The following is a 17,045-nucleotide window of genomic DNA, read 5'->3' as shown; positions in this document are numbered from 1 at the left end:
GCTAGCAGGGCAGATATTAGACAATGTAGTCTAATCTTTACATTACATTTAAAGACTGTTATGAAATCTCAATTATAGTTGAATTAAAGACAGAAGGGTATTGAGACCCGGCAGCGATGGCCGAGGTTCGGGGCTCTTCGGAACCGGTCGGCTACAGTGTTGCCAAGTTTTTCTGTCTGACTAGATCATCCACAGCGTTCACATCAACCGCTTCTAGGCAGGGGTGGTTCGCAGCGGAAATATGTGGACACATTTATAGAAGCGATAAATTAATAGCGTTCGTTGTTTTGAGAATTGTTATTTATAAGTTTATAAGTAATTTAGTCAGAAATCAAAACCTCGTAAAGGATTTTTTTACTGAAACCACGAGTGTATTATTGAAAATATACATAGGCCTAATAATAATAATTTTGAATATGGTACATTTTACTGTTATTAATAGTAACCTTCAAAACACCAAGGAGTATAGTAAAACGAACTAAAATTATATTCGTTAAGTAAATGCAAGTCTGCTAAGTTATAATTAATTACTCATTCTTATCAGTCTTTAGCAAATCCATTGCACTGTGCCGCGGTCAAAAATCAACTTAAAACAAATAAAGATACTGTAGTTTGAACCTGATGAAGCTCGTTTAGGATAGTATTTTTAAGCAATAAAAAGGTATCCTGTTAAAACCGTTATATGATAAATAAAATTGTTGAGTCTAAACTTAAATTGCTAGGGTGACCAAAATGCAAAATTTGCGACTAGGGCGTCAATCTGACTATGATATGAAATTTCCTTCAGTGTGACATTTTTCGATCAACTTAATGTAATCTAATTACTTGACAAAAATCTGTAAAAATATTTCGAAAAACTTGTTATATTTTTAATTTATTACTAAATGTTACTAACTGTAAACCACAGATTTGTGATGAAGGATGTTTTTTTTTTTTTTTTTTAATTTTGTTATCATTCAATTTTGGAAATCAATTTTATTTATAGAAAACGTGGATTTATTTACAAAATGTAAGATTTAGTGAGTCGATTATTTTTATTTTGTCTTGTAATTTTTTCAGTTGTTTTTCAATAGCGCCCATTTTATAATCGGTTAAAACCTCTTTGGAAATTACTTTTATTTCTGAGTAAATTAAATACTAAACAGTACATATACAAAAAGCCAACTGACGTTGCTGCACAGTTTAACCAGGAAATAAAGTATTGCCATTACAATGCATTTAACAAATTTTATTAGTAACATGTAGGTGTAATATTTACCAATCATTACAAGCTATCAATCAATACGGCTTTTTACAGTTCATCGAAGTCCAAACACTCTTTCTGCCACCGGAGAGAGAGGGAAAATACCACTCACGTTACTGCCGCGTTCTTCCTCTTCATTGTCGCTGCTGTCACTGTCCGAATCCTCTTCACTGGAGCTGTCATTGCCGATGTTTATTACCATCTGCTCAACGGAATCTTCATCAACCCTTCATTTTTCCAAGCATCTAGGATTATATTCTTCATGTGGTCTACTACCTTCTTCCAATCAGACTCTGTTACACGTTCTAACCCCTCTTTCGTCAACTGTAATATTTCAGTTATGTTAAATTTCCTGTTGCTTCTTGCAACATATTCCTTTACTTGAGCCCAGATTAATTCTATAGGATGAAGTGACAGTGGTCTGGTGGCAGACGAAATACTCGGTGACCATGTTTTCTTCGCAATTTCGTCGACTTCATATTTTGTCTAAGGTTTGTTTTTTTGAATAAGTTGTAACAATTCGGCTTTTAACATCGCCTTTTCATACTGCATGTCATGATTATTTAACCACTGTATTATTTCATCCTTTCTAGAACTGCTGTTAGGTGGTTTGTCAAACTACTTTTTGAGGTGGTACTTTGCATTGTCCATTACTATGAGCGAGGGCCTCGTTAGGTTTGGAAGTAAAGCATCTTGAAAACCATTTTGAAAAATACTTTGCGGTTCGTCTCTCCATGATACTCGTTGGTTTTCTTTGATGTAAAAAAAGTAATTCACAGTTAGGAATAAATCCAGAAGAGTTGCCAGCATGCAAAAGAATTATCCTCCCCCCTTTTCCAATGGGAAACAGGAAAACGTACCTTCAACAGAATCATCAGTCCATCCAATTTTTTACAGTGCCAGAATTTACCCAAGTTTCATCAAGCCAAACTATTTCCTCAAAATTTAAATCTTTTATTTCTCTAAGAAATCTGCACCTCCAAGCAATGATGTCTCCTCTTTCCATTAATATTTTACGGCTGCCAAATTTCTTGTGTTTGAAACCCAATCTCTTCAATATAATGGCAAAAGATGATTTGCTTCCACGAAAAAGATCTGCTTCTGCAAGACTTACTTGTAAGCTTCCTTACTGTGGGATACTCTCTTCTTACGAAGAATCCGTAGACATGGCGGCGGATGGCATCTTTTTGAAAGGCGTCCAGCTCCGTAACAGGCTAAAACCTCGAATATTTCTTATCGGGAGTGTTCAGTTTTCAAGCCTCTCTGTTCACTTTGTCTTTTCTCCTTTCCAATTCTGACAACTGTATTTTTTACTATCTCCAAAGCCGCAACAGTTTCTTTCGATAACTTTTTCTACTGGAAGTATCGGTCCTTTTGTTAATTTTCTCTCGCTGGAAGTAGTTTCTCTCACTCGACAAAACCAACTCCCGGGATTGGCCTCGCAATGGAACGCCTTTTTCCCATCCTTGGTGTAAGGCACACTAATCACGCGAGTGCGGGGCCAACCGCGTTTTTTTATCACTATTTCAGTGCACTGAGACATGGTACGGAATTAACAGTAATTAAATAATGTCTGTCACAAAAATGTAACACTAGAAAGTACGTGCGTACACTTGTCTTTCAAATAAGGTTTAGTCTTGAAAAAGACACACTTGGCCACGAACACACGGAAGCGCAATAACACCACACACGAAACAACATACATAACCAACAACCAAATGACGTAATGAAGCACGGTTTGCTACTGCGCATCACCCAGCTGATACCTACCGGATGACAGGTACAACAGAGGAGACGTGACAACGCTGCCTCCGTCGAAAAGGAAAGTGCTCGCCTGTGATTGGTGGAGCGGTAGGGCGAGCCTTCGTGAGGCAGTTCGGCTGTCTTCGGTCGAGCTCGTCCCAATACCCTTCTGTCTTTAATTCAACTATAGTTGTCTTATGACAAAAGTAGGTTTCTCAGAGTTGTGTATGTACATATTTTTTCTTGACCAAGAAAGAGGTAAAATCAGCTATGGAACAAAAAATACTAACATCGAAGTAAATTACAACGACCATAAATATACACCTTTTAACATATTTTCTTGATCGTGAGAACAAGGCAGGTGCAAGGTGAGAGGAAGCATCTTCACAGAGTCGGCATTCTCCGGGAGGATCCGCTCTGTAGAATTGTTACGAGTGAGAGGAAACTGCTTAGCAAGGGAGCAATACGCCATTGTTTTTTTTAAAAGTTTTATCATTACAATAAAAATTATTATAACATTTTATTCTGGTCACTGTTTATTCCAGTGTTTCCATAATTCCTCTGGACCAGCTGCCACATTAGGCCGAACCAGTACGAACTTACTTTATTAACACTGACCTACTTCTAGCTGTCGAGCTGCTCCGTGTGGTCAAGTGAGTCGAGCGTGTCATTGCTGGTTGAATGGGTCAGGTCGCTCAGTTCGTCCAGATGTTTCTGCCGCTTACGCACGTTCCAGTGGAGGCACTCGGCCAGAGAGTCGAACCAGTCGGAGATCTGGTCCTGAGAGCAGATGCTGGGCACCGGGTAAATAGATGTCGTCACCCGCAGGCTGAAACATATCGGAAAATAACAATGGCTCCAGTACTGAATCTTTCGCTGATACACTTTAAAATATACTATGTTTTTGTTTTGTAAATTTAAAATGGTATTACAATATACTGGTTAACATAACAAAAATGTAAATGCTGCAAATGCTATATGGACCAAATAAAATAAAACAAATATTAATTTAAATATACGTATTATTTATTTTTTAATTTATCGATATCAAATCTGGGTTTCATTGTTATAAACAAGCAGTTAAAAAATGTTGAAGTAATAGCAACTACTATAGTATTACTAAAAATGCAATACTTAAGGAATTCTGTTGTTGAAAAGGTAACAATATACATTTTTAAACAGTTTTTAGATTTTCACACCCATTGACAAAAAGATGCAATTGAAGACATTTCATTCATACAAACCAATTCAATTATAACTTGAAATTTTAAAGAGATAATAACAACAATTCTATAAATAGATATGTATACAGTTAATTAACAAGATCACAAATTGGTGCAAATTTATTACAAAAAAACTGTCAAACGTTTACAGGTGTCTATTGTGGCTGTCTACCAATAAGTTCTCTCATATTTACAATGGGTTTTAAATTGTGGAACATGATTGCAGCATCTAAAGTACTACAGAACCACATTTGTCAGGAGAGATTGTGGCTGTCTACCAATAAGTTCTCTCATATTTACAATGGGTTTTTAAATTGTGGAACATGATTGCAGCATCTAAAGTACTACAGAACCACATTTGTCAGGAGAGATTGTGGCTGTCTACAAATATGTTCCACATATTTACAATGGGTTTGAAATTGTGGAACATGATTGCAGCATCTAAAGTACTACAGAACCACATTTGTCAGGAGAGATTGTGGCTGTCTACAAATATGTTCCACATATTTACAATGGGTTTGAAATTGTGGAACACGATTGCAGCATCTAAAGTACTACAGAACCACATTTGTCAGGAGAGATTGTGGCTGTCTACAAATATGTTCCACATATTTACAATGGGTTTGAAATTGTGGACATGATTGCAGCATCTAAAGTACTACAGAACCACATTTGTCAGGAGAGATTGTGGCTGTCTACAAATATGTTCCACATATTTACAATGGGTTTGAAATTGTGGAACACGATTGCAGCATCTAAAGTACTACAGAACCACATTTGTCAGGAGAGATTGTGGCTGTCTACAAATATGTTCCACATATTTACAATGGGTTTGAAATTGTGGAACATGATTGCAGCATCTAAAGTACTACAGAACCACATTTGTCAGGAGAGATTGTGGCTGTCTACAAATATGTTCCACATATTTACAATGGGTTTGAAATTGTGGAACATGATTGCAGCATCTAAAGTACTACAGAACCACATTTGTCAGGAGAGATTGTGGCTGTCTACAAATATGTTCCACATATTTACAATGGGTTTGAAATTGTGGAACACGATTGCAGCATCTAAAGTACTACAGAACCACATTTGTCAGGAGAGATTGTGGCTGTCTACAAATATGTTCCACATATTTACAATGGGTTTGAAATTGTGGAACATGATTGCAGCATCTAAAGTACTACAGAACCACATTTGTCAGGAGAGATTGTGGCTGTCTACAAATATGTTCCACATATTTACAATGGGTTTGAAATTGTGGAACATAATTGCAGCATCTAAAGTACTACAGAACCACATTTGTCAGGAGAGATTGTGGCTGTCTACAAATAAGTTCTCTCATATTTACAATGGGTTTTAAATTGTGGAACATGATTGCAGCATCTAAAGTACTACAGAACCACATTTGTCAGGAGAGATTGTGGCTGTCTACAAATAAGTTCTCTCATATTTACAATGGGTTTTAAATTGTGGAACATGATTGCAGCATCTAAAGTACTACAGAACCACATTTGTCAGGAGAGATTGTGGCTGTCTACAAATATGTTCCACATATTTACAATGGGTTTGAAATTGTGGAACATGATTGCAGCATCTAAAGTACTACAGAACCACATTTGTCAGGAGAGATTGTGGCTGTCTACAAATATGTTCCACATATTTACAATGGGTTTGAAATTGTGGAACATGATTGCAGCATCTAAAGTACTACAGAACCACATTTGTCAGGAGAGATTGTGGCTGTCTACAAATATGTTCCACATATTTACAATGGGTTTGAAATTGTGGAACATGATTGCAGCATCTAAAGTACTACAGAACCACATTTGTCAGGAGAGATTGTGGCTGTCTACAAATATGTTCCACATATTTACAATGGGTTTGAAATTGTGGAACATGATTGCAGCATCTAAAGTACTACAGAACCACATTTGTCAGGAGAGATTGTGGCTGTCTACAAATATGTTCCACATATTTACAATGGGTTTGAAATTGTGGAACATGATTGCAGCATCTAAAGTACTACAGAACCACATTTGTCAGGAGAGATTGTGGCTGTCTACAAATATGTTCCACATATTTACAATGGGTTTGAAATTGTGGAACACGATTGCAGCATCTAAAGTACTACAGAACCACATTTGTCAGGAGAGATTGTGGCTGTCTACAAATATGTTCCACATATTTACAATGGGTTTGAAATTGTGGAACACGATTGCAGCATCTAAAGTACTACAGAACCACATTTGTCAGGAGAGATTGTGGCTGTCTACAAATATGTTCCACATATTTACAATGGGTTTGAAATTGTGGAACATGATTGCAGCATCTAAAGTACTACAGAACCACATTTGTCAGGAGAGATTGTGGCTGTCTACAAATATGTTTCACATATTTACAATGGGTTTGAAATTGTGGAACATGATTGCAGCATCTAAAGTACTACAGAACCACATTTGTCAGGAGAGATTGTGGCTGTCTACAAATATGTTCCACATATTTACAATGGGTTTGAAATTGTGGAACATGATTGCAGCATCTAAAGTACTACAGAACCACATTTGTCAGGAGAGATTGTGGCTGTCTACAAATATGTTCCACATATTTACAATGGGTTTGAAATTGTGGAACACGATTGCAGCATCTAAAGTACTACAGAACCACATTTGTCAGGAGAGATTGTGGCTGTCTACAAATATGTTCCACATATTTACAATGGGTTTGAAATTGTGGAACATGATTGCAGCATCTAAAGTACTACAGAACCACATTTGTCAGGAGAGATTGTGGCTGTCTACAAATATGTTCACACATATTTACAATGGGTTTGAAATTGTGGAACATGATTGCAGCATCTAAAGTACTACAGAACCACATTTGTCAGGAGAGATTGTGGCTGTCTACAAATATGTTTCACATATTTACAATGGGTTTGAAATTGTGGAACATGATTGCAGCATCTAAAGTACTACAGAACCACATTTGTCAGGAGAGATTGTGGCTGTCTACAAATATGTTCCACATATATTACAATGGGTTTTGAAATTGTGGAACACGATTGCAGCATCTAAAGTACTACAGAACCACATTTTGTCAGGAGAGATTGTGGCTGTCTACAAATATGTTCCACATATTTACAATGGGTTTGAAATTGTGGAACATGATTGCAGCATCTAAAGTACTACAGAACCACATTTGTCAGGAGAGATTGTGGCTGTCTACAAATATGTTCCACATATTTACAATGGGTTTGAAATTGTGGAACATGATTGCAGCATCTAAAGTACTACAGAACCACATTTGTCAGGAGAGATTGTGGCTGTCTACAAATATGTTTCACATATTTACAATGGGTTTGAAATTGTGGAACATGATTGCAGCATCTAAAGTACTACAGAACCACATTTGTCAGGAGAGATTGTGGCTGTCTACAAATATGTTCCACATATTTACAATGGGTTTGAAATTGTGGAACACGATTGCAGCATCTAAAGTACTACAGAACCACATTTGTCAGGAGAGATTGTGGCTGTCTACAAATATGTTCCACATATTTACAATGGGTTTGAAATTGTGGAACATGATTGCAGCATCTAAAGTACTACAGAACCACATTTGTCAGGAGAGATTGTGGCTGTCTACAAATATGTTTCACATATTTACAATGGGTTTGAAATTGTGGAACATGATTGCAGCATCTAAAGTACTACAGAACCACATTTGTCAGGAGAGATTGTGGCTGTCTACAAATATGTTCCACATATTTACAATGGGTTTGAAATTGTGGAACACGATTGCAGCATCTAAAGTACTACAGAACCACATTTGTCAGGAGAGATTGTGGCTGTCTACAAATATGTTCCACATATTTACAATGGGTTTGAAATTGTGGAACATGATTGCAGCATCTAAAGTACTACAGAACCACATTTGTCAGGAGAGATTGTGGCTGTCTACAAATATGTTCCACATATTTACAATGGGTTTGAAATTGTGGAACACGATTGCAGCATCTAAAGTACTACAGAACCACATTTGTCAGGAGAGATTGTGGCTGTCTACAAATATGTTCCACATATTTACAATGGGTTTGAAATTGTGGAACACGATTGCAGCATCTAAAGTACTACAGAACCACATTTGTCAGGAGAGATTGTGGCTGTCTACAAATATGTTCCACATATTTACAATGGGTTTGAAATTGTGGAACACGATTGCAGCATCTAAAGTACTACAGAACCACATTTGTCAGGAGAGATTGTGGCTGTCTACAAATATGTTCCACATATTTACAATGGGTTTGAAATTGTGGAACATGATTGCAGCATCTAAAGTACTACAGAACCACATTTGTCAGGAGAGATTGTGGCTGTCTACAAATATGTTCCACATATTTACAATGGGTTTGAAATTGTGGAACATGATTGCAGCATCTAAAGTACTACAGAACCACATTTGTCAGGAGAGATTGTGGCTGTCTACAAATATGTTCCACATATTTACAATGGGTTTGAAATTGTGGAACATGATTGCAGCATCTAAAGTACTACAGAACCACATTTGTCAGGAGAGATTGTGGCTGTCTACAAATATGTTCCACATATTTACAATGGGTTTGAAATTGTGGAACACGATTGCAGCATCTAAAGTACTACAGAACCACATTTGTCAGGAGAGATTGTGGCTGTCTACAAATATGTTCCACATATTTACAATGGGTTTGAAATTGTGGAACATGATTGCAGCATCTAAAGTACTACAGAACCACATTTGTCAGGAGAGATTGTGGCTGTCTACAAATATGTTCCACATATTTACAATGGGTTTGAAATTGTGGAACATGATTGCAGCATCTAAAGTACTACAGAACCACATTTGTCAGGAGAGATTGTGGCTGTCTACAAATATGTTCCACATATTTACAATGGGTTTGAAATTGTGGAACATGATTGCAGCATCTAAAGTACTACAGAACCACATTTGTCAGGAGAGATTGTGGCTGTCTACAAATATGTTCCACATATTTACAATGGGTTTGAAATTGTGGAACATGATTGCAGCATCTAAAGTACTACAGAACCACATTTGTCAGGAGAGATTGTGGCTGTCTACAAATATGTTCCACATATTTACAATGGGTTTGAAATTGTGGAACATGATTGCAGCATCTAAAGTACTACAGAACCACATTTGTCAGGAGAGATTGTGGCTGTCTACAAATATGTTCCACATATTTACAATGGGTTTGAAATTGTGGAACATGATTGCAGCATCTAAAGTACTACAGAACCACATTTGTCAGGAGAGATTGTGGCTGTCTACAAATATGTTCCACATATTTACAATGGGTTTGAAATTGTGGAACATGATTGCAGCATCTAAAGTACTACAGAACCACATTTGTCAGGAGAGATTGTGGCTGTCTACAAATATGTTCCACATATTTACAATGGGTTTGAAATTGTGGAACATGATTGCAGCATCTAAAGTACTACAGAACCACATTTGTCAGGAGAGATTGTGACTGTCTATTAATACGTTCCCACATATTTACAGGTTGAAATTACTAGTCTATTGCAGGCAATCTATCTGACATGCATGACTTATAAATACTTTAGGCTCATGCTTTTAAGTAAAACCACCACCATTGGTTTTTTTAATGAATTACTAGCAATGTAAATACAGGGGAAATATTCACTGAGTACGGCAAACATAGCTGACCGCCACCCTGGGCTTGTGGCGGGACCGTCACCTCACTAAGGACTAGCACACACGGTTAGCGTAGCGTAACACTTGACACCGAGACCGACCTATCTCCCACGCGCAGCTCTTGCTGGTTGCGTCCGTCGAACGAGACCCAAGCAGTGTTGCGGGCGTCGTTGTTTAGCATGACCTGACAACAAGGTGAGCATTAGTGGAGCTGCTTCCAACTTCATTTTCTCAAAGTGGACGACTCCAGTCTGCAGGTTATTGGGTGTATTCTGCAGCAAGACCTCCTAAACCACCTAGCGGACTAGCTACTGACAATCATGTTAATAGAGCCATCGATACATCAGAGGGGAGTAATCATATTAAATTGTATACAAAAAGATGGTCTTGGAATTTTATTTAGTGAAACCTAATTATTTTTTCATTATCAAGGATACTGGTAAATAAAGAACTAAATTTTATTTCTACTAATAACAGATTAAAATATAACAAGAAATACAAAATAAAACATGACTTCACAGATGGTATCACACATTTTATTGAAGGAATCTATCTCCAAAAACCTGACTTAAAATTAGAGGTGAGTTAATAACTTCAATCAGAGAAGAGCAAAACGTAACAAATTGGTGATACAAGACCAAACAAAATAAGTTTATTTACAGCTCATTAAGAGACTAGAAAGGGGCCATCCTTGCAATATTACCCTTGCACTACAACACGCCTACCGGATAACTAAAGAGTTAATGGAATAAATATATTTAAATAAAAAGAAGCTAGGTTTCTGAAAATTACACACACTATTTTGCCAACTTGGCTTCTTTAGTATAAGGCACATCTTGACACCCTTTTACCCAGGAGTTTGTTAACCTGAACTGCAGAGAGAATTTAATGTCAGAGTACTGCAGTTTTTGTACTGTCTTAATGACAAGATCCTGATCGTAATAACAACTCGAACCATGTATGGCACCTTATTAGCAACTGAATGTGTGTCAAGGCCATAAACTCATAAACAAGAGCTCAGGAAAATTAATAATATAGGAGTCACATACTAAACAACCTCCTCACCAAAATAAATCTTTTGGAAAATATTTGAAGAAAGAAAAAGGACACTTATAAGATATTCGGTAGAATTTTTTTACAGAATTTAACAAAAACAAATCATCAGAGATTTTATTGGATATCCAGAAGTTATTTATGTAAGAATTGAGAAAATCCAATATAAAGGAGAAGCCTTCTATAAAAAATTCAGTTCTAATCAAACAACAATTAAACCGAGTTCGATTGAAGATTTTCATAATTAAGTTTATGTATAAATGAGCGAGATGTGGTTAGTACGATGTGAACAAGTCCAACAACAGTTGTGAGTGAACAGTGAGTGAGCGGAAACCAGAATGTGCTCAATATTCAATTTCTATATCCAAAATCAATAATTTACATAGAAATCATTTTAAAAGCAAGGCTTTTTGCATAAATAGTGCACTACAATATTATTGCCTGAAATATATTATAAACAACGTGTACATAAAGGAATAATTTTTCGTGTAAATAAAGGTAGAGATGGGGATCAAATTAAAGACGAAAATGTAGAAAATACTCTGTTAGAACGACATTTTGTAACAACAGTATAATTTGAAATCTACAAGAAACCAATGGTAGTGGTTTTACAACAGTAATAGAAGTATGTAAGATTTAACAGCTACATTTATTAATAAACTGGAGAAGCCTCTCACAATAAATAACAAAAGGCAAGCAATGGCTGGGTGAAACATCAGCTTTGTTGTATATCAATATTAGTTGTTACATTACACACTTAATATAGAGTTTTAATGTTGAATTCTCTATATTGTACTCTATATGTTATATTTCAAAATATTTGTACGGTACTTTACTTTGAGGTTTTTTTACAAAACAAAACTGAATCACACAAAGTGGCTGTTGATGAAGTGATAAGTTGGTTTAACGTTCCTTAGTTCCTTGTTTAGGAATTATGTTATTGACTATGGATGATTTGAAAATAAAACAATAGCCATGCTACAAAAAATAAACATAACGTTTATAAAACTGATTAATGGTTTAGTTCCAAAGTGGGGGGGGGGGGGAGCAGGTATCAATATTTGATTTGTCTATTTTAGTTACGTGCCCTGACAAGACCACACAGACAAGCAGACACAAGCTGTAACGTGCCCGGACTGGTACCTGTCTCCGTGGAACAGCTCCTGACGGTTGCGGCCATCGAAGGACACCCACGCCGTGTTCCGACTGTCGGGCGACACTGAAATCTACAAAACAGCCACAGTTTACATCAACATTTGTCTCCCCGTCACAGAGAGGACTCAAGTAAAGCTTTTGAAATCTACTTGTATTCTGATATTTGTATTACGTTTAAAAACAAAATGCTACTTGAAAGACTAATAAACTAAAAATTATTGAATCCTGTTATTGTTGATGCTGACTTTTGTACACAAGTCCCATAAATGTGTTAAAGTGACAGACAATAACGATTTGTCAATCTTTCACACATGTTCAGGCAAAGGTTGAGGTTTTCAAATTCCAATAAATAAAAATTTTGTAATAAAAAACACAAGTTCTTTATTGCGTTGTTAAATTCAGTCCATTGTTGCTCTTTTAGAAGATAAAGAAATGATCCGTTGGGTTCACCAGACAACAAATAAACTCTTCACAGTCCTTCGAGCATGTTGAGACTCCATCGAATGTCACAGCCTCAAAAACATGGGTGTGTCCAACTCAAGACTGTTTAGTTCATTTACGAGGTCTGCTCAAAATGATTCTGACCTAAACCTGAAAAAGGTTATCTATTTAACATGTTTTAACAAATGATATCCTACAAAATACTCCACTGGAGACTCCAGGCAATTATCCAGCTCTTCTGCCACTTTTTGAAGTGGCTTGAACGTCCTTTGGAAATGGAATCCAATGAGCCATCGTGTTTTGTGCTGTCATTCCTGACCACAAATTAGGACTCTTTTAGGGCATCTTCAGTGAAGGAGACGAAGGAACAAGAAATTTATTACACAATGGCATATATGCGGGTGCAGTGACAAAGATGCCAAAATGTCTTGGTTCACAAGTCAGGACATATAAGCCACACTGCATCATGTAGGCATAGTAGAACTTCTAAGTAGTTCTTTGTTTGAAGTTTGTTTTTGGAAGGATTAAGAAGATAACAGGAATTTTCTGAACTGACTCAGTCACTGAGAAAACATGAAAAAGGGGCTAACAGAAAAGCAAACATTGCATATCATCGTTTATCTGAGACCATACACTGGGAGCCTCATTTCTTTAAAGGGAAACAAAACAAGCCTTCATACATTAAATTGGTAGAACAACCAATAAATTAGGCAAAATTAGTAAGCTTTATTGACAAGAAAACCTGGAGTATCAAATAGATTAAAGAAAGTAGTTATGTGTTAGGTTAGTTATTTACCTGAAGAAGAGATCTCCATTCAAATCTTGAAAAATAGTGTTGCTGATTTTTTGTAGAACTAAACAATAGGAAAAGTCCTGAAAAATCTTGTTTCCTCCTAAGTAGTATTCTTTAGTGATAACCTGACTCTCGAGTGGATATGGCCAACATGACCTTGAATTTGCTTCGAATGAGGCGACATGGAAAGAATGCACATTGGTTTCTGGGCCATAACGATACACCCACGATTAATTCATCACCTGTTACAACTGTTTTGAGAAAACTAGGTTTCTTCCGTATGCATTCTACCGGGTTCTGAGCAATGTCAAACTGATGCTGCTTTTGTTCGCTTTCTTTGGAACAAATTTTGCAGCAACAGTGCACTCAGTGAAACCATCATTCAGTTAAAATCGAATAAACCAAACCACTAATGATGCTTGACGCTGAACTTAACCGATAACTTCATGAATTCGGCTTGTTACTGGTCTTTCAGATTTTTATCTTGAACCTGAATAGCAATGTTTTGATCATTGTACGGAAAAATACTTGTATCTCTAACATTTAATTAAAATGATGATTATATATTCATTTCACTGAAGTGTTTTGGATCATAACATGAAAAACATACCAGTTTCCAAACATTAATTGATAATGATGATTGGCAAGTCGTTACTAACAATGAGATACTCACCTTGAGCTCCACGCCCGCCGGCACTACGATGGGCCTGAAGGAGAGGGAGTGGGGGCAGATGGGGGTGACCATAATGGCGGGCACGGAGGGATGGATCATGGAGGCGCCGGCTGCCACGGCGTACGCAGTGCTACCGGTGGGTGTTGACACGATCAGACCTGCGTCACACAAAACCTGTTATAACTACATACAGAAACTTACATGATCATCGTAAGCGATGTCCACAGTTTACTGGATTAAAATGTCTTAAGACAAATGAAGTTTAAACTTTTGGAAAAATTTTAAAATTTGTATTAACAATTATTTATTTATTGGTCACCTGTGTGAAAAAGCCTACAGAACAATTCTTGTAACTTTTTCATCGCCATTTTAATGAATAATATTCTGCCGATTGTAAAATGCACTCTGTTATTATGTTTTTAATGAAAACAAATTCACTTGGCTTGGTGAAATGAATGGTGGAGATGTGCATAAAAAGTACAATTTTATAATGAAGTTTGTGAGGAAAATTGATCAGTGAGCACCTGTGGTTGTTCCGATGAGAAACTTTGCCAGTACTGACAAACTCTGTACTTACCGTCGCCCTGTACTGAAGTGATGTGTTTCCCATCCAGGAACAGATCGATGTTGGAGAGATACGGAGATGGCCCTCTGTCTATTACCACTTCATTCAGTACCAGAAGGTTGGACGGAGGTTTGGCTTTTGTTACCTCCTCATTCTTCCTCATTATGATACACCGGAGTCGACTGCGCAGTGTGAGAGCTGCGTGGCCTACAACAGAACCAATATTTTATAATTTTTATGTTACAAACATCGTCACTAAAAAAATACATAAAGGTGAAAAGCTAAGATGGAAGGATTCTTAAATTTATCCAAAACTAACTGTGAAGAATCAATAAACAATATTATTAAGTGGAAATAAATTATGATTCTCAAAATGTAGTTATACAACACTGCACCATTCACGTAACATTGAACTGCACAGAAGAAACTACTTTATTGACTAAGAACTACAAGTAACTACAAGTAATGTGTGGAATAAATTCTCCCCTTACATTACATTACACATTACATTTCTGCCAGTGGGTTCTAGCAATTATGGATTGGACATCATTTGTTTACCCTTGGTTTTGAACATTATGCCTTTGTGTAAAACAGAATTCTAATACAAAAGTGTATACCTCAAATAATAAATAAAAAAGTTTTCCAATGAAAATCTTGAATATCTTTCTTGGTCAAGGCATGGTGTAAGGACACACTTTGGAGTGAAGGAGGTGACAAGAGTTTCCATCATTGTCAGTTAAGGAATGCACATCTCAGTTTGCAGTGCACGTCAACAGTATTTTTGATCCACATTGTGTGATATCAACCTAAATAATTCCTTTTTTTATCTTAAAAACTGATAGCCATCACATTCCAGTATGAAGTCTTAAAACTTTGTCGGTTAGAGTGAATTAAAATTTTTCCACTGCACTCATTCTTGTTTCAAGTCTATGTTGTGCTTGATATTAATTTCTCTTTGACTGTAACAATATGAGAAAAAGAAATCAACTTTATCTTGATGAGAGCAATCCAAAAATGCTTATCTACAAGCAGGAAATTGCAATATAAATGACTATTGAATAAAAAACCACTGTAATGGCTATGTAAGTAGAACCACAACATTTCGTGTCCAAGTCTTTACCATTGTACATTAGGCCATGTGCTCATGTATGTATATACCATGAACACACATGCCATTATTTTAATATATGACCCTTATATATGAGTATATGTGAGTAATATGTCTTGTATATGATTAATACCAATTTTTAACCAACTACAAAAAGGAGTTTATAAAATTCAACCTGTTGTTGAAACCTAATGTTTTTTTATGTATGCCCATACGTTTCTGAAACTACTAAATCGATTTTCATGCACTTTTTTTAACAAAAGAGGGCTGCCTCATAGTGGTCCCACATAAATCTTTTAACGATTGGACAATTATCTCACCAGGTAATTACTTTGGAAGTTTTATACATATACCAAAAGATTGTATCTGACAATATATCTGACAAGCACCTAAAAAAATTGACCCAAGATGAAATAAAAACATGGACATGTGAAAATTGTAAGACCTCAATGACTGCCCAAAACGGCTCTATGTCAGAATTAACCTTTGTGGCAATAGGAGAAGCAGAACAACGTCCCACATTTAAGACACCCAGCCCATCAGGATACCACAAGGTCAAGGAAAATAGAAACACAGTTATATCTGATCTGGAGCTGAGCTTGAGTGCTGTAAAAACAAAGGTAAAAGATCAAGAGGGACAAGAGGAAGATGATCTTGAGACATCTCTGGCATTGGCAGCAGAGGTGGGCAGTCTTCTTTTGGCTGAAAACTTGGAGCTGAAAAAGGATGCTGAGGACCTAAGCACCCGAAACTCAGCGCTGGAGGCTAAACTTGCTGAACTGGAGGCAACACTGGAAGATCGAACTGAAGCCGAGGAAAAATACCTACAAAAAATTGAAGAATCGGGAAGAAAACTACAAGAAGCTATAGCCCAGATCGCAAAGGAAAAACAAAATAGACAAGAACTACAGAACTTTTACGAGGATCATGACACAAGACAAGACTCTCATTTTTGATGAACAAGCAAATAAAATACTAGAACTAGAACAAATAATCCTTAATCTCAAAAGAGAAAAATCTGGACAAAGAGATTTGCTGGACAAAAACCAACAAGACTCAAAGAAATTCAAAAATGTAGAAACGCAAACTATGCAACCAGCCACAGCCTACACATCAGTACCGTCAAATCCAACACCAGTGAAGCAATTACATGTAATAATAAACAAACCGAAATTAAACCAAGATGACAAAACGGGCCTACCTCAGACACCTAAACTCACTAGCGCTTCAGAAACACAAACAGATTACTCAGAATTTTATGTTCCCAACTACTCTGCCTCTCTATTAACTGAGCTGACTCAACTGAAGATTCGACAAGACCAACTAGAATGCTCTG

At 36.6% G+C, this 17,045-nt stretch overlaps 1 protein-coding gene across 24 annotated transcripts in view; it reads right to left on the bottom strand.

The window, feature by feature from the left end:
• Positions 1-17,045, bottom strand: part of LOC124363252 (NAD kinase-like) — a 203,231-nt gene that overhangs the window by 2,351 nt on the left and 183,835 nt on the right. For 18 of the 24 annotated variants that reach the window (XM_046818441.1, XM_046818443.1, XM_046818444.1 and 15 more), the window contains 4 exons: positions 14,614-14,808; positions 14,037-14,194; positions 12,118-12,200; positions 3,605-3,815 (listed from right to left, as the gene is read on the bottom strand). In XM_046818441.1, coding sequence (XP_046674397.1) covers positions 3,611-3,815; positions 12,118-12,200; positions 14,037-14,194; positions 14,614-14,808 — 641 coding nt within the window. In that variant the 3' untranslated portion in view covers positions 3,605-3,610. Of the gene's footprint in view, positions 1-3,604; positions 3,816-10,022; positions 10,106-12,117; positions 12,201-14,036; positions 14,195-14,613; positions 14,809-17,045 lie in introns of all 24 variants that reach the window. The other 6 variants (XM_046818438.1, XM_046818437.1, XR_006922534.1 and 3 more) reach the window with 4 other exon arrangements.

This window comes from Homalodisca vitripennis, chromosome 5 (assembly GCF_021130785.1).
Source record: "Homalodisca vitripennis isolate AUS2020 chromosome 5, UT_GWSS_2.1, whole genome shotgun sequence".
In the NCBI taxonomy this organism is placed as follows: Eukaryota; Metazoa; Arthropoda; class Insecta; order Hemiptera; family Cicadellidae; genus Homalodisca; species Homalodisca vitripennis.
The sequence above is the reverse complement of the archived record's forward strand: the minus strand, read 5'-3'. Positions and strand labels throughout refer to the sequence as shown.